The sequence below is a fragment of the Pangasianodon hypophthalmus genome, chromosome 4 (assembly GCF_027358585.1).
Source record: "Pangasianodon hypophthalmus isolate fPanHyp1 chromosome 4, fPanHyp1.pri, whole genome shotgun sequence".
Lineage (NCBI taxonomy): Eukaryota > Metazoa > Chordata > Actinopteri > Siluriformes > Pangasiidae > Pangasianodon > Pangasianodon hypophthalmus.
In genome coordinates this window covers 13,255,217-13,279,234 of record NC_069713.1, presented here as the reverse complement: position 1 = coordinate 13,279,234, position 24,018 = coordinate 13,255,217, and the positions used below count along the sequence as shown (strand labels likewise).

At 38.8% G+C, this 24,018-nt stretch overlaps 1 protein-coding gene across 2 annotated transcripts in view; it reads right to left on the bottom strand.

Annotated features, from left to right (window-relative positions):
- Positions 1-24,018, bottom strand: part of nlgn2a (neuroligin 2a) — a 161,892-nt gene that overhangs the window by 82,263 nt on the left and 55,611 nt on the right. For both annotated transcript variants that reach the window (XM_026936982.3, XM_026936983.3), the window contains exon 2: positions 7,713-8,519. In XM_026936982.3, coding sequence (XP_026792783.2) covers positions 7,713-8,199 — 487 coding nt within the window. In that variant the 5' untranslated portion in view covers positions 8,200-8,519. The remainder of the gene's footprint in view (positions 1-7,712; positions 8,520-24,018) is intronic.

The window sequence follows — 24,018 nt, the reverse complement described above, 5'->3', positions numbered from 1 at the left end:
AATTCAAGGGAACAGAATACAATCCTGAGCTGTGTCCTTGTTTCCCCCAGGTCCTCCAGTTTCCTCTCACCTCCCAAAAACATGCATGTAGGTAGATTTATTACTCTAAACTGCCCCAAAATTTCCTCTGCAATGGTCTGGTAGCCCATCCCGCCTTGAGCTTAGTGTTTCTGGAATAGGCTCTTATCCACCATGACCCTGACCAGCATAAAGTGTTTACTGAATATGAATGAATGAATTGTCATTTTTACCACGTTTTCTCATGCCAGTGTGGCTCAGTTATAAACAGAGCAGCCATGCAAAAAGGTTGGAAAGGTTGCTGAATTCAGCCTGACTGATTTTGTATCCCATTTCATAGAATATTAAGAACTAAGAAGCTACACTATATGGCCAAAAGTTTGTGGAAACCTGACCATCACACCTATATGTGGTTTTCCCCCAAACTGCTGCCACAAATTGGAAACACACTATTGTACAGGATGTCACTGTATGCTGTAGCATTACAATTTCCCTTCACTAGAACTAGGGGGCTCCAACATGTTCCAGCATGACAATGTGGTAAAGCAACCTTTGCTTGTTCAATATATGCCCTAACTAGTTTTTTGGTAAATGTATACTCTGCTACTACTTGTTTCATTGCAGTTCAATATTTCTTGTGTGGGATACTTTCAGTTTGTTAAAGTAACTTGATTGATTAATTCTAAAAGGTCTTTCATTAGTCACTTTAAAGTTGTAGTTCCAGTCATGTTACTGGATAATATTTGAAAAAAAAAAATCATCATATCCTCATTTGGCTATATCACCCACCCCCATTCTAGCCTTAATTTGGATCTTTTTAGTACGAAATAACTATTACAGCAGCCTATTCATTTCACAGTCTTTATCATGCCATAAAGGTCAGCTTTTCCCAAACATTTTGTAAATGCATAATACCCAAACACTCCTGCACTTGCACCTACCTCAAAGGCACTTTGTTCTCTTTTCCCTCAAATAGCCGTCATCAGTGCAAGGAACCTGTACGTTTAGCGCTGACACTAATTAAAAAAGCACTATCCACACATACTCAGGCACTACCTCAAAATGCTCCTTCATTTCCGTGCCAGAAAAAAATGATCTCTTCCTCAACAAATATATTCTTTTCTCTGATATGAAAAGAGTGAATTGTATCCCAATTATATTCACCACTACTAGACTGACAATCCTTATAAGGACCTTCATACATGAGAAAAGTTAAATACAATGCTTCCTGGAGAACCCAAATGTATTCCGTATATAAACAATACACTGTATTTGGATGGGACTGTATGTTCCAATAGGAAAATGAGCCAAAGCACAGGGCAAAAATACAAAGGAATGGCTTGGAAAAAAGAAGGTTTGTGTTTTGGAATGGCTGAGTCAAAGCCCAGACTTAAATCCAATTGAAAATCTGTGGCATGACCTGAAAATGGCTGTCAACCAACATTCTAACTAATTTGGGAGAGTTGCGGAAAATCTGTATTGAGCAATGGAAGAAAATGCCAAAATCAAAATGTGCAAAGCTCACAGAGACACATCCGGGACAACTCAAATCTGTAATTGCTGTAAAAAGGACAATTCACATTGAGGGGGTGAATACTTATAATTTAAGCAGTTTTTAGATTTTAATTTTCAAATATTTCTGAAGGCATCTATATGCTTTATTTAATTTTAGTTCTGTATACAGTCACTTCAAAAGGAGCACAAAAAACATTCTGATATGCTTAAATTTGATGTTGAAATACAACTAAAAGAGAAATAATCATTGGGGGTAAATACTTTCTGGAGGCAGTGTATATCATGCTTTATATTTATAAGTAATATTATTAAAAGATATAGATATAAGTATGTATATAATAACTATATACATACAACAATTATTAGTATTATTATTGTTGTAATTACATCTATTGTTATTATTATTATTATTATTATTATCATTATTATTATGGATTCTGAGTCTGTTTAGTACAGCAGTAGTTTAGCGGGACTAAGCTGAGATTTGGCAACACTGTATTTAATAGAGTCATGCCAGTAAAGTTATATTGAAATAAATATATTCTTCCTCAAGCTATCCTTACTTCAGATCCATTGAAGCACCAAAGACCTCCTGGTGTCACCACAAGTCAGGTCAGAGTAAACCCAGTTCTGGCTTTTCACTGTAGCAGCTCTTACACAATCAATGTCTATTTAATAAGCTTCTGAGGATGAGCGAGTTCTAAAATAGGGGACGGGACAGCAGATGACTGACAAAGAGAGCAGGAGAAATGGAGATAAGACAGCACATCACATCAGCCTTAGAGAATTCAACATCTGTGCAATGACAGCATAAGTCAGGAGTACAAACCCTAACACACATGCACACACTTGAGAACCGTTTTTTCCCTGCTTCGCTCTGAAGCTATAAATAGCATGCATTGCGCAGTTGTTGCTAATTCCCTTATTGAGAGACTAGCAGAAAGGCAAATGGATGAGCATACGCACATACGCACACACTCAAGCACACACACACAGCTCTTATGTGATGTCTGACAGCTATAGGCTGGAATAGCTGCAAGGTTGCCAAGGCGACCCTCTGTATCCTCCAACTTCTGCCTTCAATCTCAGCTTCCTAAACCTCTCCGTCTTCCTCCTCTCTTTTTATCTCTCCCTCTGCCTCTGTCTCTTCATTATCCACTTTGCTTCCCGGTCGTTTTTCAACCCTTGATCGTTTGTTTCTTTATCATGCTGTCAAACTAACATTTTAACACAATCTGCACCCTCTCTCTTTCTCTCTCTCTCTTGCTCTCTCTGTCTCTTACACAAACACATACAAGGAAAAACTTACCAATTAGTTTCATTGCTCTCTGACCTCGTCTGACTCTGTTGGAAGTTAACTCAACATTGGATGTACTAGAGACAGTTAATAACCCAGTTTCTCAGATGGCCTTGTTTGAATCTACCCTGGATTCTTCACTCTTGCTGTGTGTGTGTCTGTGGTCTGATAGCTTCAAGCTGCTTTGCTCTCTGTTCTGCAACAGCACTCATCCCCACAGAGTGAACAGGACCTGTACCATCAGCTCTGATGCTCATTAAAAAGCTCCATTTGTACACACTCAGGTGCTGCTGCAAAACACTTTTTCATTTCCCTGTCAGAGAGAACAGCATCCAATTCCCTTTCTTTCAACCTCCTACCTTTCTAACAAACACACTCTCTTAATCAGTAATCCCCCACCACCCCCACTCCCCCAATATATAAACAGATATATATATATATATATATATATATATATATATATATATATATATATATATATATATATATATATATATATATATATTGCACTGAGGCCACATATATCACGTTTGTACCGCTGGTTATTTACACATTTAGTCATCTATCCACACATTTGTTTTATGCCCCCAAAGGCTGAGGCAGCTATCTGGGCTAAAGTTTTTCCCTCTGTTTCACGCATACAGAGCATGAAAAGGCATTTTAAAACTGTTCTTTGAGAGAATTTGGCATCATTATGCACACTTTAATTGATCCCTGGCAACATACAGCCACTGAAAGACCAAGTACTGACTGCTGGCTAGCTATCGCAGCTGAACTGTAACATTTAGCCATTCAAATAATAGAAAATGTGGCCTATATTTACAGTCCCCTCCGAAAGTATTGGAAAGGCAAGGTTAATTCTTTTGTTTTTGCTATACACCGAAGACATTTGGGTTTGAGATCCAAAGATAAATATGAGACGATAGATCAGAATTTCCAATAATTACATCTAGATGTGTTCAACAACATAGAACATGGCACCGTTGGTGGCAGACCACCCAATTTTAGGTGACCAGAAGTATTGGAACAGACAGTCCTAAAGAAAATAAAACTTAATATTTGGTTGCGTATCCCTGCTTGCAAGAACTGCATCATGCCAGGGAACCTCTGACATCACCAAACTGTTGCATTCTTCTTTTATGATGCTCTTCCAGGCTTGTACCACAGTGTCTTTCAGTTGTTGTTTGCTTTGGGGGGTTTCTCCCTTCAGACTCCTCTTCAGGAGGTGAAATGCATTTTCAATTGGGTTAAGGTCTGGTGACGACCAGTCTAAAACTTTCCACTTTTTTCTGCTGATGAACTCCTTTGTTGTGTTTGCAGTGTGTTTTGGGTCACTAACTTGGTGCATGATGAAGTTCCTCCCAATTAAATCAGATGTGTTTCTCTGTAAATTGTCAGACAGAATGTTTCTATAGACTTTTGAATTCATTTTGCTGCTACCAGCATGAGTTACATCATCAATAAAGATTACTGAGCCCATTCCAGAAGCAGCCATGCAAGCCTAAGCCATGACACTACCTCCACCATGTTTGACTGACATACTTGAAAACTCATTTGTTTTGGACCATGATCAGATCCTTTCTTTCTCCACACACTGGCCTTCACTTTGGTAGAGGTTAATCTTGGCTCCAGAATTTTTGAGGCTTGTCTGTGTTTTCTTTTCTTTTCTCAGCTTCAAAATAGCTTGCTTTTCTCCCATAGACAGCTCTCTGGTCTTCATGTTGCCTTATCCTTTTTAATAACAAATGCAGTCTTCACAAGTGAAACCCAGGGCTCAAAATAGGGGTAGACATTCAGAGCTACTAACAGGCCATCTAACAGGCCACACCTAGGCAAACATGTTCCAATATTTTTAATCATTCGAAAAATGGGTGGGTTTAAACAAAAGATGTCATGTTCTAAGTGGTTTAACACATCTAGATGTGTTTGACATATATGTTATATATATATATGTGTTTGACATAGATATGTTTGTGAGCAAATCTACTGTAAATATTGTGATAAATATTCTGTATTGTAGAAATGCCTTTGAGAATTGTGATCTGATATTTTTGTCATATCACCCATCCCTAATTCCCATGAGAAAATTCAGGGGTATAATATGTTATGTAATGCACCTTCATATGTTTTTCAAATGTGATTGCATATTGCTCACTGTTTTTAAATGCGAAAAACATATGGTCACATGTAGAAATATATTTGACTGGCTGAATGCATGCTTGAAGTTTTTTCACTTGATTATTTTGTACATGTAAAAACAACTAAACATTAAACTAAATGTTTAGTCTTACTGAAAAGGCTAACTAAAGAACCATGGCATTCATTCAACACAGTCCCTCAGCTTACAATGAGAAAACAGGTTTATCACCTAAAGTACTTACATACCAGGAGACTATTACAGTATGTGTAGTGCACTGATGTAGCTACACAGGTTAGCGATCAGCCAATTATCAGCTAATTAGCAAGCTCCCATTAAACTGAATTATATAAATGTGTGAGATAAAAAGAGGTTTGGGCACAGTCAAGGACATACCACTCATTATATGAAAAAGCTAGCAAAAGAAAGGACTCTGAGCAGCAGCTAAGGATTTGCACGAAGCAAGGAATTAAACAGAAGGCTTTGAATGAGGAATCGTCACTGAGCGGGTGAATATTGCAGTGGCCAGCACTCAGAGAATTGACTGCAACGAGATGTATGGGAGGACATGCTGTGTGTAGCAGGGTGAGCCAATCATTCCCATAGACACTGACTGATGGGGATCTGATCACACATGACTGCGGCACACTGATTAATACATGAAGGTCCTCACACTCCAGCAAACGCATATACAAACAGGTTACACATTTTAGAGCATAGGAAAGCATATCAGTCATGGTAAGTAATTATTACAAGATGTTAAGCGCCCTATTTGGTGCTGAAATAAGGCGTGTATTATTATACTTTTAAAGAATGCCTTGGATATCTACAATAATTTGGCTGGATTAAGTGGCATTTAGAGATTTAGGAAGATGCACATGGACTGATTTGGATAGTGCAAAAGCTTAAAGAAGTCACTGATTTGCTACACTTTTCTTCTTTCTTCATCAGAACAAAGAGAGAGAGAGAGAGAGAGAGAGGAGGAGCTCGACAACGCTAGAAACTGCTGTTGGTGTTGACAGACAAGAAAATAAAACAACCATTTTCACACCAGGGGTGTTCCTATGAAAAACTCACACACCTACTCACACACAGTCAACAGAGCCCCAGTGGAGTTTCACTTGCATGTTGATGTGTCACACTGTATTATCCCGATGTTTAATCCACTGTGGGTATGTGTCTGCATGCTGTTACACTCTAAACTGCACAGGAGTTGACTCTGATACAAACAGGGTTTAATAGCAAAAGCCTTTATAAAAAAAAAAGAACAGTTTCAGTGAGACCTTTCCCATCTCACATCAAGAAAAAAGGTCAAAAACAGTGGTGTGTGACCAGATCAGAGAACCGGAGAGAAAACTGATGCTTATATTGATTATTTGTTTCTTTGGCAACCAGGTGGTTGAGGAGGAATTATTAATTGCAAAAGAAAAAAAGAAAAAGAAAAAAACAAAAAACTGAGCTCACAAATTGGCAGCTCGGCCCACTGAGAGCGCATTTTGGTTTTGCGTTCTTTGAAACCCCAAAACTCAATGAAACAAAAGATTGACAGATCTTTCCTCGGCCTGTGAAAAATCATTCGGTCATTTCAGATGTTAATTCCTGGTTTGAGGTCCTGTGCTTCAGGATGAGTGTATGCTCTAAGACAGATTTCCCTTTGCACTGATTGTTCTGTATTTTCTGACTGGTATTAACTAGATCTTGGCTCACACGCTCAGATCCCCTGTGCAGTGAAAAAAAAAAAGAATAGAACAAGATCAGGATTATGTTTCTACATCACAGATGGACTCAGAGTTATGCCAGTGCCACAAATCAGCACCACAGCCTGGCTGAAATCTCTGTAGTCTCCTTTCGAGTTACAGTATATTTAATACTTTTTCAGTGCTACTTCAAATGTAATTAAAGATCAAATTTGCAGTCAACTTGCATTCAAATCTAAAAATATGTATCTGTAGAAGTCACACCATCAATGTGTGGTTAAAAAAAGAGCTTTGGAATTTGAACCCATTGTGGATTTTTGCAGTTTTCACATTTTTTGCATATCAACAGATAACAGCAACATTAGCCTCAGTTTAACACACTAGCCTCACCTAATGACTCAACCAGTATGTGTGTGTGTGTGTGTGTGTTAGAAAGAGAGAGACATGAAGTCAAATGTCTTCAAAAGAATGTTCAGTTGCATAAGAAGAAAAATCAAAGACCAGATTAAAACAGCTAATAAAAAAGCCCTAAATCTAAGACCATGTAAAAACGAATGAAGACAATTTATTAGCTATGAAGGCGTGTCATTTGTAAAAAGCATTTTAAGACATCGTAGCACTTTTTAATTTGGACCCATGGACATCCTGTCCAATGTACAAAACAAGAAAAAAGGAGAAAAAAAGATATGATGTGTTTAGTGTTTTGTCTCCTGAAAAACAAAAATGCAGCAAAAAGATGCGGTGCTCTGTTACATGTTACACTTTGATCAGCAACTTATCAAGTGTTTTGTTCTGCTTTTGTGTACAATAGCTGTGAAAAATTAAAAATCATTAACATATAGTATGAAGTATAATGTTTCTTAATAAAAAAAATTAAGTATATATTTTTAAATTATGTTTTAGAATAATTAATAATTCTTATTAAAGACATTATTTAAATTGGATTTAAAATAATTATTTCATTTAATAATAATTAATATTAATATAATCTCTTTAACTTGTAATCTCTATACATATATAGTGTGCAGTGCTGAATGTGGCAGCTCACCATCCTCGGTGGGCACGTAGACGTTCAGATACAGGCAGTCCTCGCTCTGGTTCTGAATGTAAGTAGCAGCCACGTCCAGGCTGTCAGTGAACCACACGGGCAGCATGATCTCAGGCAGCACGCCGTGGAGATTCTGCGGGCACACGGGTGCGAACTGAGTAGCGTTGCGCACTTCAGGCCACGAGCCAGGTGCCTCTGGGGGCTGAAACCGGCGGTCTCCAATGGGCGGTGTGGCATAGGGCACACCCAGGTACTGCTCCACAGGGCCCAATATCTCATTATTCAGTTCCTTTTTGAGTCCACGCAGCTTTCCATAGTTGGTGCTGACAACTGGGTGTTTGGCGCTGGGTTCGGAGCGCTGACACGCACCCAGAGTCAGCCACAGTGCTACGCACAGGACGTAAACGCAGCTGAGAGTGTCCAATCTGTGGGCACAGCCCCAGTCCTGCTTGCACCAGCGTGGTGGGCGCATGACTGCTTTTGGCATTTCTGTTTTTTATCCTTCAAATCAAGAAGGGGGTAGGTGAAGTGATTGTCCACTAGAACAGTGCCAGGATAGAGTGTAAAAGGCGTGACCTTTTTTAGGTAGACAAGATGCTATGGACAGAGAGGACAGGAACAGGGGGTCAGGTGAACAGAAGGGACAGGGAGGAGAACAAAGACGAGAACAAAGTGTTGCCAGTGGTGATCTCAGCCTTGGCAGGTTGCTGTGATGGGGCAAAGGTCAAAGACAAAAAGTCTGTTACGTTCCATTGCCCAGCACTGTCCTCATCGGGTTGGTCACGCAGACAATCACGCTTGGGAGTCCTGTAGAAGGGAAAGAAACAATGCAAATGTCAGACCTTTCCAGCTAACAGAAGAGGTTATTAGAACATTCAACAAGAAGATCAGGCTACAAAAATAACATTCCTGCAATATATGCTATAAATATATTCTGTAATAATAGTTTGTTTCACAATTGCTCAACATGTGAGCAATGTTTCAACCTTGCTCACATATTCCAGTTAGACAAAATTGGACATTATGAAATCATTAGTTATAGGATTTCTATACAAAGGTTGCTAGAACAATAACATTCAGAAACCGTAACGTAAATAAATGTAAATAAATACTCTGATAAAAGTTGAAGTATCTTGGAAAAGTATCAACTCATTTACTCATTTAATTAAACTACATTTAATTAAAGTATAAAGTCAAATTACAAGAAACGTTCACAAATTAAAAAAAAAAAACATTTGCCTCAAATTATAGACTGGTTTTAGTTACAGGTGGTGAATCAGTGTCACTTTGACCAAGGAACTTGAAAAGACATTAGCTCTGGCTAACTAACAACAGCTTAATTCACAAGCTCTCAAATATTAGCTTTAATAGCTATGACAATACAAACTAGTTGAATGCAAATAGCTAGCTTTTGCAATATTAAGAGCCTTGGAAAAAACAAAGTGTACATAACAGAAGACAGATTACAGTGATGTGCATTAGGTTTCATTCTCACTTCACAAATATGTTATTAAAGAGAAATGCAGACCTGTAAAACTTTACACATTTTGCTTGTGTGTCTGACTTATCACTCAACTATGCCAAAAAAAGGAGTTTTTTCCACCAATAAAACAAGCAGATGAGCCAATCAGTCAATGAATCTGGAATAATTAACAACTGCGCAGGTGGTTTTAATTCCAAATTTAACTGAACCCCTGGAAGCCCCGCTAGAAACTGGAAAGTGCTTTTACAGACAGTTTTACAGTAACCACTAGGTTCTTCTTTTCTACTGTAAACTTTCATACTTACCTGCAGGTGAAGTTCTGAAGTGTCTACATCTTAACTAAAACAGACAAGCGGCAGCTTTTTATCCTCCCAAGTCCCTAGTAGTTCCTGTAAAACCCTCTGTATATGCACACTCCAGATTCTACCCAAGACAACCCTCTTTGGGCAAGTCAGGAAATGTAGTGATGTATTGTTTGAAAATGTAGGAAGTAGAAAGTAGAGATTTTCTTTTGAAAGGTAGTGAGTATTAGGTCAAAACTCATAATGTACAGATACTTTAAAAAAACAGACTTAAGTATAGTAATTATACTTTGTTACTTCCTACCTTTGTAGGAAGTTAATAGTGCAAAAACATACTCCTGGGAGCAGAAAATGAGTAATTGTATAACACACTAATCAACACTGACCTATTTTTTGTAAAGGCTAGACATTAGAAAATGTATGCCAAGTGACATTTTCAGAGCACACACCAGAAAACGTGGCTGTGGAAACAGTGTTCTACTCTGTGGCACTATTGAATTATGAATGTGCTGGGATCTGTTGAGAAACAACACTTTTAAATGGATGATAAAGCTTTTTCACGGCTCAGTCAGTCAGTTATGTCTAACAAAGGTTAGTCCTTTGTAAACACTGAAACATTTGGAGTATGTGAAGGAACCAATGTGAGGAGATGAAGCCTAATTAAGAACATAAACAAATTCCTCACATACTGAGAACTCTTTTTTTGTTCTTTAAAGGCCTCTGATTGTATGAGTGATGATTGATGAATCAATGGGTTTTACATGCATTTCCTCTGGAGTTAATAGTTAGCTGTTGGTGAGCAAGCAGCTGTTCCTGGTGAGCATTTCTAAACCACACACTTGTACATATGGACACATGCCCCACAAACAGCACAGTTAGAACAGTGGAGTGCTGGGGAACGTAAAGATATCTAAAGCCACTGAGAATCAATAGAATGAAAGAGGATAGCAAGCAATATTCTCACGTTGTTATCATCATCATCATCATCATTATCATCATCATTTTCATTATTACTACAGAAACCATCAGCAGCCTGGATATACTCCTCTGCCTATTCTGTCCTGCTTTATTGCTTTATCACTGTCATATAATGGTCTAATGTGTCTATTACTGCTCTTGATTGCATTTTTCCGGTCTGTGCTTGGGTATTTGAAACACACAGAGAGATGTACACTTCTGCACACTTTTCTTTTTTTTTTACTGTGAAAGGACAGAAACGCTGGAACAAGTCATTTAAAACAGAAATTGGTGCGATTCTTTCTTTATTTACGTTTTTTTCCCTTTTATCATTCTGTTACTCCCAAGGCTTTTATTTTCATCAAAACTCATCACTAACATTTCCCATCATTTCCCTCAAATCTGGGTTTTTCTGATGGGCTGTGTGTCTGTGATGTGAGACTACTAAAATGCTTCTCTGGTCTGTACTTAAACTTCATATATCAACAGAACCATACAAATACATACACGTCTACGCACACCGTGTAAGCAAACACAGATAGGGCCGTATTAAAAGTTGGTGAGTTACTGTAAGTCCAAAAGTAACATTAATATTTACATGGGGAAACTTACTCCTATTCAGAGATATGTTATACATCTCTATAAGTCTATTTTATCTGAGTAGAAGCGTGGGCGACTGGAGTTTTCAATAGTGTATAAATCACTGCCTTTAAAGACATGCCTTTAAGCCTGAACAAATCTGAGAGAGAAAATGCAGATTGAAGAAGTAATCAGCATTTTTTATTTCCCATTGCTGTAACATGTAACAATGTAACAAAAGCAATGGACAAGAATTGAAATAAACATCTAATAGGAGTCTGGTATATTGCAAAGAGATTGCTGCATGAATAGCCCTAGTTGTAATTATCACATTAATCACCGCAAATTTGATTTCGTTTGAACTATTGAATTAAAAAACAAGGCCAATATTTTGGTTAGTTTGATGCACTCTCCAGTAAAGGAAATGTTCCCATGGTTTGAAGGACAAGCTTGCAGCTGACCTTAAGCAAGAAGTGCTCATAATTTTATGCATAAAATAATCAGTAAATAATCAGAAAGATGCTGTCTATTCAAAGCAGAAAAAAACATTTATAGAATTTAATAAGACAATGCTATTAATTAATTTATAGTGCCATATTTCTATGTATTTAATATTGCCCTGGAATGCTATTAAATAATTTTTTGAGTGTATTTACAGACTCAAACATAAATTTCAGCATGACATACTGTGGTTGCATCAAACGTTCAGTCATTGGTGCTGGACTTAATACTTAATCTCCTCACTTGAGCCCACATTGCGCAAGAACATTATGCTTAAGTTCAAGGTCAGATTCATGCATTACTGAGACAGGCTTTTGTGCAATCCTTGTGCAACTCTCTGAATAGTACGTACGTCTGATGTTTGCAATTTCAGTATTAAATCCTCAAAAATGTTGGAATGCACATTACATGTTATTCTAACCAAACTTAAGAAAGAACTGGCACTTAGTGTCAAAACATAGCAATGAGAAGTCCTGTCAAAGTGTAACAAGTGGATAAAGTTAGTTTAGCAACTGAACTGAGCTTGTTTTTAACATGTTGATCCTATGATAAAGACATACAGCAAAACAAATAACTTGGACTTCATTATTTCAGTGCCCACCCACCCATTTTTTAAAATAATATTTATATTATATCTTTTAAAATCCATAACATGAACTTTATATGTTCATGTTAAATGTTTTAATGTCCAGCAATGTTGGTCAGCATGTGCCATAACTCAAAAAGCATATGGCAGAATGTACACACATTTAGTTAGTGAAAGTAATTAGATTAGGTGGGTTACATGGCAATCATTCTATTCAGCTGTTTGATGGGATAATGCTGTTTTATTCCGATTGGCACCATTCCAGCTTAAGTGCTGGTTGTTTATTCCCAAATCAGTAGTATCATTACTGGTTATGAGGCTGTGCATGTATACGTAACTAGTGAAAGCAAGAAGCAAGAGTTAAACAACTTAGATCAGCCACCTGCATCAACACAATCAAATTCCGATTGTTAGATTCCAGGCTGATCTGGAATCAGAGGTCTTACTCATTAAGGATCACATCAGGCAAATGAGACTGCCTCTTTTCTGATCCTGAGCCAGGGTGAGACAGCTCTTAATCACACTCTGGGACTCTGTTAAAGCAGCTGACGCCTGTGCCCTGTAGGCAGCCTAGAGCAGGCACAGACTGGGCACAGCACGGGCATGCAGCTGGCACGGGTACCATCGCTGCAGGACACTCAGGTTATTTGGGTCTTAATTGCTTAATTGGCATTGTTACAAGGCCTAATTGGGCTGTAGTGGGCACACTGTGAACCATGAGGGGGTGGCAGAACGTGATGAATGGCTGGAATAAATAAGACAGAGAGGAGAAAGGTCTCCATAAATTTGCACAAATACATGTATATACAGTACTCAAACACACACACACACACAGGCTTTATTCTCTGTGGGGGTGTGGATTGGAGAGTTGCCATTAGGCCTACCTGAGATCAAGTAGATAATTTCAAGTGTGAGAGCAGGTGGTCCATTGTGTACAGGTGTGCAGGTGTGTGTATGTGGATGTGTGTGTCACAGGGCCCCTGCTCTTGAGGTCAAACCTCAGTACCTTGGAAGATGGCATTGTCTGATTATGTTTTCATAAGTGTGTATGTGTGCGTTTGTGTGTGTGTGAGAGACTGCTCATCAATAGCAAGGCTGCCGACGGCTAGGTCAAACTTTGGGCTCACACTTTTTCTCCTCTATTCATCTCTCTCTCTCCTCCCAGAAGATTAAGCTAAGAGTCGATCAGGGCCCTGCTGAGCCAAGAGCGATAGAGCAAACAGATGGATAGAGAGACAGTGGTCACTGGCGGAAAAACAAGTAAGAGCAAAACAGCATTGCCGGCAATTGCATCCTGAGTGCTCTCTCTTTGTCGCCGGACACAGTTTGGCAAAATCATGACTGTGGGAGTCGGAAAGCAAATCTTAACACTGCCTATTTTAGGCAGAGGAACAGAGAAAGAGAAAAAATGAAGTGTTGTTCAGGTATTCTGATGACAGATGGGCCTTAACTAGAAAGAAAGAGAGGGAGAGAGAGAAAGAGAGAGAGAGAGAGAGAGAGAGGTCCGTTCCACATGTTATGAGATTCCTGTGATGTGGAAAAAAAATTTACCTGACAAAATTCCAATTCATTTCAAAGGCAAAGGATGTGGAACGAAAAAAGGTATGTGCTTCTGAAGTAATAGCTTTGCTTATGTGGTGCTGTAAATACGAGTTTCCAACCTTAAGGTTGCTTGTGAATGCCCCTACAAACTGTATTTATAAGTGGGAGTCTTACAAACAATTCTGCTCTCTGACTTTTTTGATACCAGAGAACTTCACTCACCATTGCCCTTTCATCATGACAGTGGAAAGGGTGGTTTTAGTTGTAATTTACATTTATGGCATTTGGCTGATGCTCTACTCCAGAGCAATGCTTGGTTGTCTACTTGGAAAGCATATACGTATGCTGGTGCAGGTCAATCCAAGGATAAATCAGTGCTGATAACTAAGTGTTTATGTGACTTGTATGTGCATCATTAGTAGTTTTTAAGTGCCTGTAGAAGATATGGATCTTGAGCTGCTCGGACAGCCAGGGAAAGTTCATTCCACCACCTATGACCAATGCAGATCAGTCTTGATATTCAGTGTTGGCAGGTTAAACTGCCACCATACTTGTGACTTAAAAGGCTTGAGGTAGGGTTTGGGATTTGACCACTGTCATCAGGTTGGTTGGGCTGGGCCAGTTTTGGATTTATAGGCAAGCATCAAGGTTTTAAATCAAGGTGAGTTCAAATCCCAGAAGAAAGCAAGGCCATTAACAGTCAGGAGCACCAATGAACAAATGAACAACACTTAATTTTTTTTAAAAGGCTTGAGGTAGGGTTTGGGATTTGCTTTGCTCTGACCCTCACTTCCTTTAAGCAATTAGGCATTTTATCAGAATCTAAGAGGACAGCGCAATGACAAAGAGACACACACACTTTGGGAAATGGAGGTCACAGACCACCAGAGCACAAAATTGGGAACAATATGCCCTGAAGAGTTAAAGTCAAATATTTACAGGGCTTTAACATGGGCCGTGCGCTTCTTCTCCCAGTGAGGTCACACTAGCACTGGAGAACACAGGGCTAATGAGACAGCGCACACTAATCATTATACTCCTTTACTAGCTACAACAAGTGTGTGTGTGCGCGTGTGTGTGTGTGTGTGTGTATGTGGCCTTCATTAATCTAAGTGTATCTGTGTGTCTGAGAGGCTGGATAGACAGAAAAAGTGTCACAGTCCTAAAATACAACCACTATAAAGAGGAGAGGCAGGTCAGGAGCTGTCAGCATGTCTCACTCTGGTTAATATTCAAAAGAAGGCCATATTCAACACACATGTACAGAGAAGGGAAGGGAAGGGAAGGGAAGAAATCCACATGGACATGTACCAGCCTGCTGCCCTGTGTTAAAATTGCTTATGTTAATTGTGTTTTTATTTATTCTGTATGTTGATATTTTTATAGAGCACGCAACCTTGGGGTAGTTCTGGACAACCAACTATCCTTTGCTATCACATTGCTAACCCGACTCAGATGTAGGTTTCTCCTTTACAACAGGAGGATCTGACCATTTCTATCCACAGAGCCCATTCAGATCTTTGTTCAGTCTTTTGTCATCTTAAGACTGGACTGGACTGGACAACAAGCTCCTAGCAGGTCTGTCCTTGAGAGCCATCCGACCCTTTCAACTGATCCAGAATGCAGCTGCTGTCTTGTTTTCAACAAGTTCTCCCACACCACCCCATTGCTGCATTCCCACCACTAACTCCCTGTAGCTGCCTGCACCAGATTTAAAACACTGATGCTTGCCTATAAAGCCAAAAACAGACCCCTACCTATTTGAAGGCACTTATCACATCTCGCTTGTATTACACCATCATACCATTATACCATACTTATCACACCATTGTAAATATAATTGTATTTGTGACTATGTATTTGGACTGATGGCCAAAGCTTCCTCATGAAAGTGGTTTTTAACCCCACTAGGACTCACCTGGATAAATACTCAGAGCTGCCAGTTTATTAAATACCACTATTCAATAATATTGCAACTCAGTCTCAAACAAGCATAAAAGTGACTAAATTCAACATGTCTTTTTTTTTTATTTTTAAATTAAATCACATAAAAACACCAGCACACAATTATCCCAAATTATCTCAGTGAATTGGATCACTCTCAGTGAATTCACTGAAGATTATTTAAATAAATATCTGAACAGGTATTTTTTTAAAATTGGATTGTGGGCAACCTATTCTGAAATAATCTGAATGAACGAAAATGAGCAGAAATAGTAAGTGAGCTTCTATTTTTGTGTTTTTTTATTTTATTTTATTTTATTTTATTTTTATCTAACTCACTGGCAAACCGGCCTAATTGACTAAAGGACAAAGGAAAACTGGGATTTTTAAAAATCTTCTTAGAACAGTAATGAAGCACCTCTCCTTGACTTTGCACTGCTTGATAAACGAGACAGAGGAGAGATGAAAGGATGGGTGAAAGGCTCGGAGGGAAGATGAGAAAAAGCTGGACTGAATCATGTATCATGAATTTCAGACATATCACAGTGATAAGGTCACAAGATAAATTGTCTGTGGTGTGTGTTGGGTTATACCTAGGTGTGGGGCAGTATGTAGGTAATGTTCTTTTTCTTCTTTCTCTCTTTCTCTTCTCCCTTTTTTCTCCCTCTGCTTTTCCCCTTTTTCCCTTATCCAATCTCACCCTCCCCTCCCTCTTCTTCCACTGTTCAGTCTAGAATGAGTAGAATCCTGATAGCATGTAAGTTCTGTCATGTACTTGTTTCATGAGTGAACGACTCTAGAGGATCACATAAAGCAGCCGTGTGTTAAACACGCAAACAGCCATGCAAGCGGTAGGGCACAGAGTCTTCCTCTCCACTAACCCTGCAATCATTAACAAAGAGATTCTGGCTGTGGCGAGTGTCTGAATGGTAGCACTGCGTCCGTGAAGTTGTGTGTCTCATTAAAATGAAATGCCTTGAATGTGAAACAACCTCTCTCCTTCTCTCCTCCAAACAAGAAGAGCTGTGGCAACTTTACTAGTCCACTGGGTGTACACGACTCACTCAACAATCCCCAAATCAAGAACTGAAATAACTCTCTCTCTCTCTCTCTCTCTCTCTCTCTTTCTCTCTCTCTCTCTCTGTCCCTTCCAGCAGTGTCTGCCGGCTCACTTCCATTCCTCTATGAAACTACAACTGGTACTTTTTCTTGTTTTCACCTTATGACACATCACACCAGTCCTGTCCAACACACTCTTTCCACAACACAATAGCCACTGCAGTGTAATCACCTCAGCCCATAGTGATTATAATGATTACAGCACAGATGCTCAGGCAGAGGACACTGTGTTTGTGTAACAGAAGCAGAAGAACCACTAGACACTACACTCTTATGTGACTATGCTAGTAGAATTCAAAATACACGCCAAAGCTGTGTCTGATTGATAACGGTCTATTCTGAAGTGATAACAGGGAACTTGGAAGAGGGACACACTGTCAGCAGATTTGTAGGCTCATTCTAAGCTGAAGTTTACTTTATGAACAGTCATTACTGAAGGCATTAACTTATGGACACCCATAAGATTGATTCTTTTCCTAAAAAGTTCAAGTATAAAATATAATTACATCACATTTTGTAATTGCAAATTATAACTAAATGGAATAAAAACAGCTACATATAACACTTCATGCTTTTATTGTTAACTCATGTGAAACTAAATACCCTGTACAACATTTGTAAATTAGCCTATTTAACAAAATTAGACTATTTGGACAATATTAGTTTTAGATGGAGATACAGGTTAATGTAATTTTTACTGGTGTACTTCTGAGAATTTAGTCCTGTTCAAAGCCACCAAGTTACTAATTTTTAACCTCAAGTAATTTACATCATATTGGTCATATTGGTAAAGATTCTGTTCAATTCTACAGGAAAAGAGATTCTGCCCTCACTCAATGGCAATGGTGTCAATGGGGATGCCTCCGCTGCCAACAAGTCTCGTCCTTCTTGTTCCTAATTTGTATGCGTGAAATACCCTTAACATACACTTCAACAGGAAGGAAGCTATTGAAGAAAAACTATTTTAGACATTTGACCTTGCTGTGACTTTGACCCAGGTTGGATCACTTCCAAAATCTAATCAGTTCATCTGCTGGTTCCAGTGATAATTCCATTTAAATCCTATAAACATTCAACCACTCCTTCTCATCATATTGCGCTAACGAGAATCTAGGACGAATGCACAGATGGACAGACAGAGTCAGACAACCTGAAAACATAATGTCTCCACCATTGCAGGCAGAGGTTAAAAAAAAAATTAAGATGATGTTTAAAATGACTTGTCAGAGAAGCACTGCATTCAGGAATTTTGGGTACGTTATTGTACCTGGTACAGGTATAGCCTAAATACATGTTATGGTCATGTGACTTACTAATGATCAAGTGCAACTTCGCAGCCACAAGCCGCACAAAAAGCACTTATGATAAAAACGATCAATTTGTATTAAAATGAGCTGTATGTAATATGTTACACTTTTGATGTGATGACCATACATACATGGAAGAGATACTTCCATATCTGTGATTTATACAGAGATCACTTATCCTGTGTGAACTGCCCTTAGTTACTACAGGGAAGATTAACTAACATACTATATATACAGAAAGCTTATCCTGTCTGCACAAAATGGAGGTAATGTGAAGAAGTTTTCATTGCATAGTTCATTTATTAATTTATATAAGTGTCATTGATTGTGTGACAGGAGAGCACTTTGGTTTCTGCTACAAAAAAGACAGCAAAGTGAATTTGAAATGGCTGTTACTTTCCACTCCTACAGAAAACGAGTCTCTGAAGGATGCAGCCCTCAGAGCAGGACATACACATGAGTCAACTCCTCAGCTAATGACTGAGACCTTCATGAGCTGAATTTGATGTGTTAGATATGGGAAAAAACACAAATCCCTCTGGCTGAGTTTGACAGCCTGATGTATAAAAACATGCTGTGGTGTTATGTGCCTTAAATCTGTCTTGGTTACACACACAAACACACAGAGCATTATTAAGATCCTGAGATTGTAGAGAAGCTTACCATTTGGTTTGGTTCTTTATGATACAATAAACCTCAATATCAAATACTAAGTAATTTATGTTATGGAACAACTTGTTAAAAAAGAGTTTATCCCTCTTTATGTCTTGAATATGATTCAATAATTTTCAATATCCTGAAAATTATTACTGAAGCAGATAGAAGCTCTCTATATTTGCACTGCATTAAGTTATTATTACTTATATATATATTATAATAATATTATTATTATTATTACACATTAAAACATATAATTTACGCTAATCAAAATTTAAAAAATGTGCTCAACTACCAATTCAGCTCTTTTTGTTTTATGATGTTTTATGATAATTTAGATAATGCTACTGGGCCTAGGTAACAATATAACTTGAGGTATCATAATGTGTGCTAGATATTATTTAGTTCTGTTCGCAAAAAAAAAAAAAAAAAAAAAAAAAAAAGAAAAGAAAAGAAAAAAAAGAAGTAAAGGCAACAGTGAAGGCATGTCTTGGTAACTATGGGCAAACAGCATTTATTTCTGAAATAGGTATGCATTACAGAAAAAGCTATGAAGTAAAAAGAATTATTTTCTTGCTGTGTTGCCAGTTGAAAATTGAATGGACTAAAAAAAATTATGTTAAAACTCTCCAAAAACATTCTAGAACAAGGATGTACTTTGAATTGTTTTAGATTTTTATTTTACATCTATTCTTCTGGCAGACACTTATCCAAAGCAAACATGCAATCTTCTAATCTAAGTACTTAAATTAGCACCTTAAAAATAAATAAATAAATAAATAAAGTGTTATCTGTGTGCTTTTCTTACTATATTACCTCCCCAACAGAGTATTTAGAATGATGGTATTCTTAGTCTGTGACCTAGTGAATCAATATCAGGATGTATTTATTGATAGAGACTTCAAAGCACTTCTGTAAGTCACTCTGCATAAGGGCGTCTGCCAAATGCCATAAATGTAAATTTGACTTGCTGCCTAACCAATTATGCTTGTTACTGGTATAGATGCTAGTCCATCCTGGCACTAGCAAAGAAAACAGGTTAACTTAGTTCAATAAAACCAGTTTAGTTAATTAACTAAACTTAACTCAGCACACTTTTTCAAATTAGATGGAGCCAATGCCTTCAAGGGAGGCAAAAGAGACGCTTCATTTTATATAACTATTTGCTAACTCCATACTGAACCATTTCACTGATGAAGCGCAAGGGGCGCTTATCCTCAAGTTCCACACTGCAGTCTGGTGGCTCATCTTCAAAAATACACAGATAGCTATAGTGTTAACGACATTGTGTAGCATGAGAAGGTCATCAATAGATTCTTGTTTTTTTCTCCTACACTGATGAACTTGATTGGATGCTAAAGTGAAATGACTGTATGATCAAACTGAACAAATTCAGTTGATATATATCTTACAGTCATTGGCTGGATTAGAGATGATGAGATAAATAAAAATGTAAGGAGTAAAATATGTTTTTTTTTTTGGTGGAAAAGTAATTAAATTAAAAAGTAATTAAGTAAGAGTATACATATTTAATTTCATTAATACTCAAGTAAATAAATATGCCAAAATAGTACTTAAAGTACAGTTACTCAGGTATTTTCCCACCCTGGTCCTGGTACTTATATTTGCCCAGAATTCCAGATTTTAGATTTTATTCTTTAATGCTAAGGTCACTTTATCACTTTGTTTCAGTTAACAGCAGATTTGACAGCGTGCATTCATCTTTAAAACTGTACAACACTCCAGTGGGCACTGATATGCTCAGAACATATGCACGCATCAGGATGCCTGATCTGATTACTCTCACTGGTGATTAAAACGTCTTCCCAGAAAAGCAACTGATTCTAAAGAGCACAGTGAAATCCAGTAAAACATTTGTGTCCAGCTGAAGTTATATTAACTGTGTAGATATTAACTTAACACTGGGGGTTTTGCTGTGAGAAAGGTTTATGCATGGTGGATAGGAAAACAAGCAGCTTTGTGCATGGAAAAGTGCTTACAAATCCCCATAGCCTGTGGGATCCAATGCATGCTACAGTCATGACAGTGTACCGGGCTTAGTATATAAATCACAGACCTAATCCAGTATATGCACGCACACACACACACATACACACACATACACATACCAATGCCAAGTCACATCAATTTTTCAATAGTTATCCCAACCTGATCCAGGTGAAATGTGTCTTCAGAACTGACGACTATAATGCAAACAATGTGAGAATAACAGAAAAAGAGCAAGTGTAGTCAATGCAATAAATATTCATCACAAGATTATAGGTATCTGCACAGTACACCCTAAGTAAACAGTACTACAGAAGCAGCATTAGGAAGTTGGAGGTACATTATTGACAAATGTGTCTATTGTGTTACAAAATATAGACTAATGAGTTTGTCTATCATCCAACAAATGCAAACTTCTTTCTTATTATTTGCTAACTCAATGTGAAACAAAATGTGAGAATAAACACATATTAGGCCTCATGGTATGAGCTAATTAATTCATAAATCCTTTGCATTTACACAAGAAATATTCACAAAAATCCAGTTGATTTGGAAAAACGTTTGTATGCTACAATAGCTCCTGAGATTCTGTAAATTTAGGTTTAAGGAGATTTACTAATCTGAACCTGTCATGGCCGGGGATGGACTTTCTGTGTGTCCAGTTTGTTTCCCCGTGTTTTCCCCTCCCTCATGTCTCCAGTGTTTTTCTCTCACTCCTGTTTATGTGTGTCCCTGGGCGTGGTGCTCCACTTCATGGGCTTCCTGATTACTTTGGCAGACACACCTGCTCCTCGCCTCCTCATCAGCATCCAGCACATAAAAACCCCAGCTTTCCAGCCACCCTTTGCCAGATTTTTCCGGCTTCCAGTGCAGTACACTTCTGCCTTTCCTCGTGTTTACTTTCTATGTTGTTTGTCTGGTGCTTTTCCCGTCATGTTTTCCTGTGCTCTCTCTGTGTTTTCTCCTTGTGTTTCAGGTTCAATGCTCACCCAGCCTGTCAGCACTCTGTCTGCTCACGTCCTGTTACGCCCAGTCCTGCCTCGCCTTCCCTGTGGCTCGCCTATTCTCCTCGCCTTCCCTGTGGCTTGCCTATTCTCCAACCCAGGTCTTGCTGACACTCAAGTCACTCAAGACACTGCCTTCTCCCTTCCTGTGGTGCATCGACTGAGCAACTGACTTCCATTCTGCCAACTAGAGTTCAGATCCTAACGCTCTTTTCCCACTCCTTTCCCCCTTAAATAAAACTTGCTTAAACCTGAGCTCCTGTTGTTTGTGTTCTGCTTTTGGGTCCCCTCGTTCCTGTGGTCATAACAGAACAATCTGGACGTACCCCCCAGCAGGACCCCAGCTGAGCAGGAGGAGATTCCAGGCAGCTGGCTAACTGCTCTCTGAGGCTAAAAGGGGGGCTCGCCAATAGAAAGGGGGCTACTGGTGAGCCAAATATCTACCACTCCTGTCCTGCTTCCAGTTCCTAGCCACTCTGTGCCACAACTAGCTCTCTGTTCCCCTGCTCATGTTGATCGACTCAGGTGCCGACAATAGATTCCTGGACATGTAGCTAGCGTCCCAGTCCGGCCTCCCCATTGAACCACTAGACCCCCATTACTGTTGTAAGGAAATTTAGCTCATTTAGATTAAGCTGATGTATTCTCCACCAATATATGTACGAGATTAGCAGATCAGCTCAGAAGGGGAAATTTGTAAACTTAATCTTTTAATAGCTGATCAACTATTCGTCCAGCAATAAGTTGAAATGAGTGTATTTATTAATTGTGTATGGGATATTACCTCCATGGCCACCGGCAATAATATCCTAAATATAGTGAAACACTATATTAAGAGCACAGTAACAAGATTGGCAGTTTAAGGCAGTAAATTTGAAGCACAGAGACACAAGACACTGGCCTTTATAAAATCAGACGAGACTTTATTACTATTCTAAAACACAGAAACTAATCTAACACACACACACACACACACGTAAACAGGGGTGAACATGGCTTTGAAAAGAAAGTGAATGAAATTCCAAGTTTCTAGCAGTTTCTTAGACCATGACCTGAACGAACCATCAACTTATGAGTTTGATTTAACATTCGCTTCGTTTAGAAGGGCTTTAAACTTGTATTAAATGCACCAGTTCAACGAGAATCTGTGGAGATGTAGTGGATGAGACTCCAAAGATGTGTTGGACTCTCTCAAAGATGGATTGGATGAGACTCTCAAAGATGGATTGGATGAGACTCAGAGTTTCCTTTGTGTCAGGGGGTTTTAACCCTTTCCAGCTGGGCTGACCCCAAAGTGTTTGCTCCAATCAGCAGGATCTTGGGGCAGGGTGTAAACTGTATTCTCCTCCTCTGACACTAATTAACATTCTGGTCTCTGAGTTATGTGCTTTGCAAACTTTGCATAAGGTTAAGTTAGAACTTTGTTAGGGAATTTGGTAACATGCATGTAATACATCGTACTCAACTTTACATTATACCAACCCTTAGGAAATTCAATAATGATCACACACATACCAAACATGACATACCTGCTGTTATTGATACACACACGAACACTATGGTCCCTGTTAAACGATCAAAAAGCATTATAATCATCTGGTGGCTATAAGCATGACACACATACAGAATAACATTAAAAGAGGCAACAAGTTTCCAAACTATGGTGCATCATCTTAAAAGTCATTGTCCTTATAGGAGATGTAAAGTAGCCTTATGCAGTCTGTTAAAGCTGGGTTCTGTGGAATGTGTGAAGGGTGGTGAACTTTGTGTTCCTGGGGAGAACAAAGGTCTCATTCCATGAGGGTCCTTGGGTGAGTTCCCCCCCCCTTTTTCTGTAGTTATCAGTTTTAGCATCGTGTTGGGTGAGCCAGCTGGTCTTGGCCAGCGATCTAGATCAACAAGTTTGACAGAGGTTCCTCTTGGCTGAGAGGGTTCGTCCTCTGGTCAGGGATGTCCTATCAGTTGCTGATTGTTCACAGGGCAGTTGAAATCCAGCAATCAGTAAATAAGTGGTAATTAACTTGGGTCTGCAAAGTCTGGAAGCAGGATTCCTAGCTTTATGGCTTCTTTGCTTTCCTTGCCTGTTCACTTCAGATCCTACACTGTTAATGCCCTGGATGGGAGATTCTTGGCCCCGGTCACCCATCACACTGCCCTGTTGCTCCTTGTTCTCTCAGGAAACCAACATGAACGGGTTCAGTTAAACCTTATCTCCTCACCAAGCTTGTGTTGGGCCATTCTTGGTTAAGAAAGCACATCCCCCATATAGACTGGTCAGCAGGGAGGGTTGTTAATTGGAGTCCTTTCTGCCTCTCCTC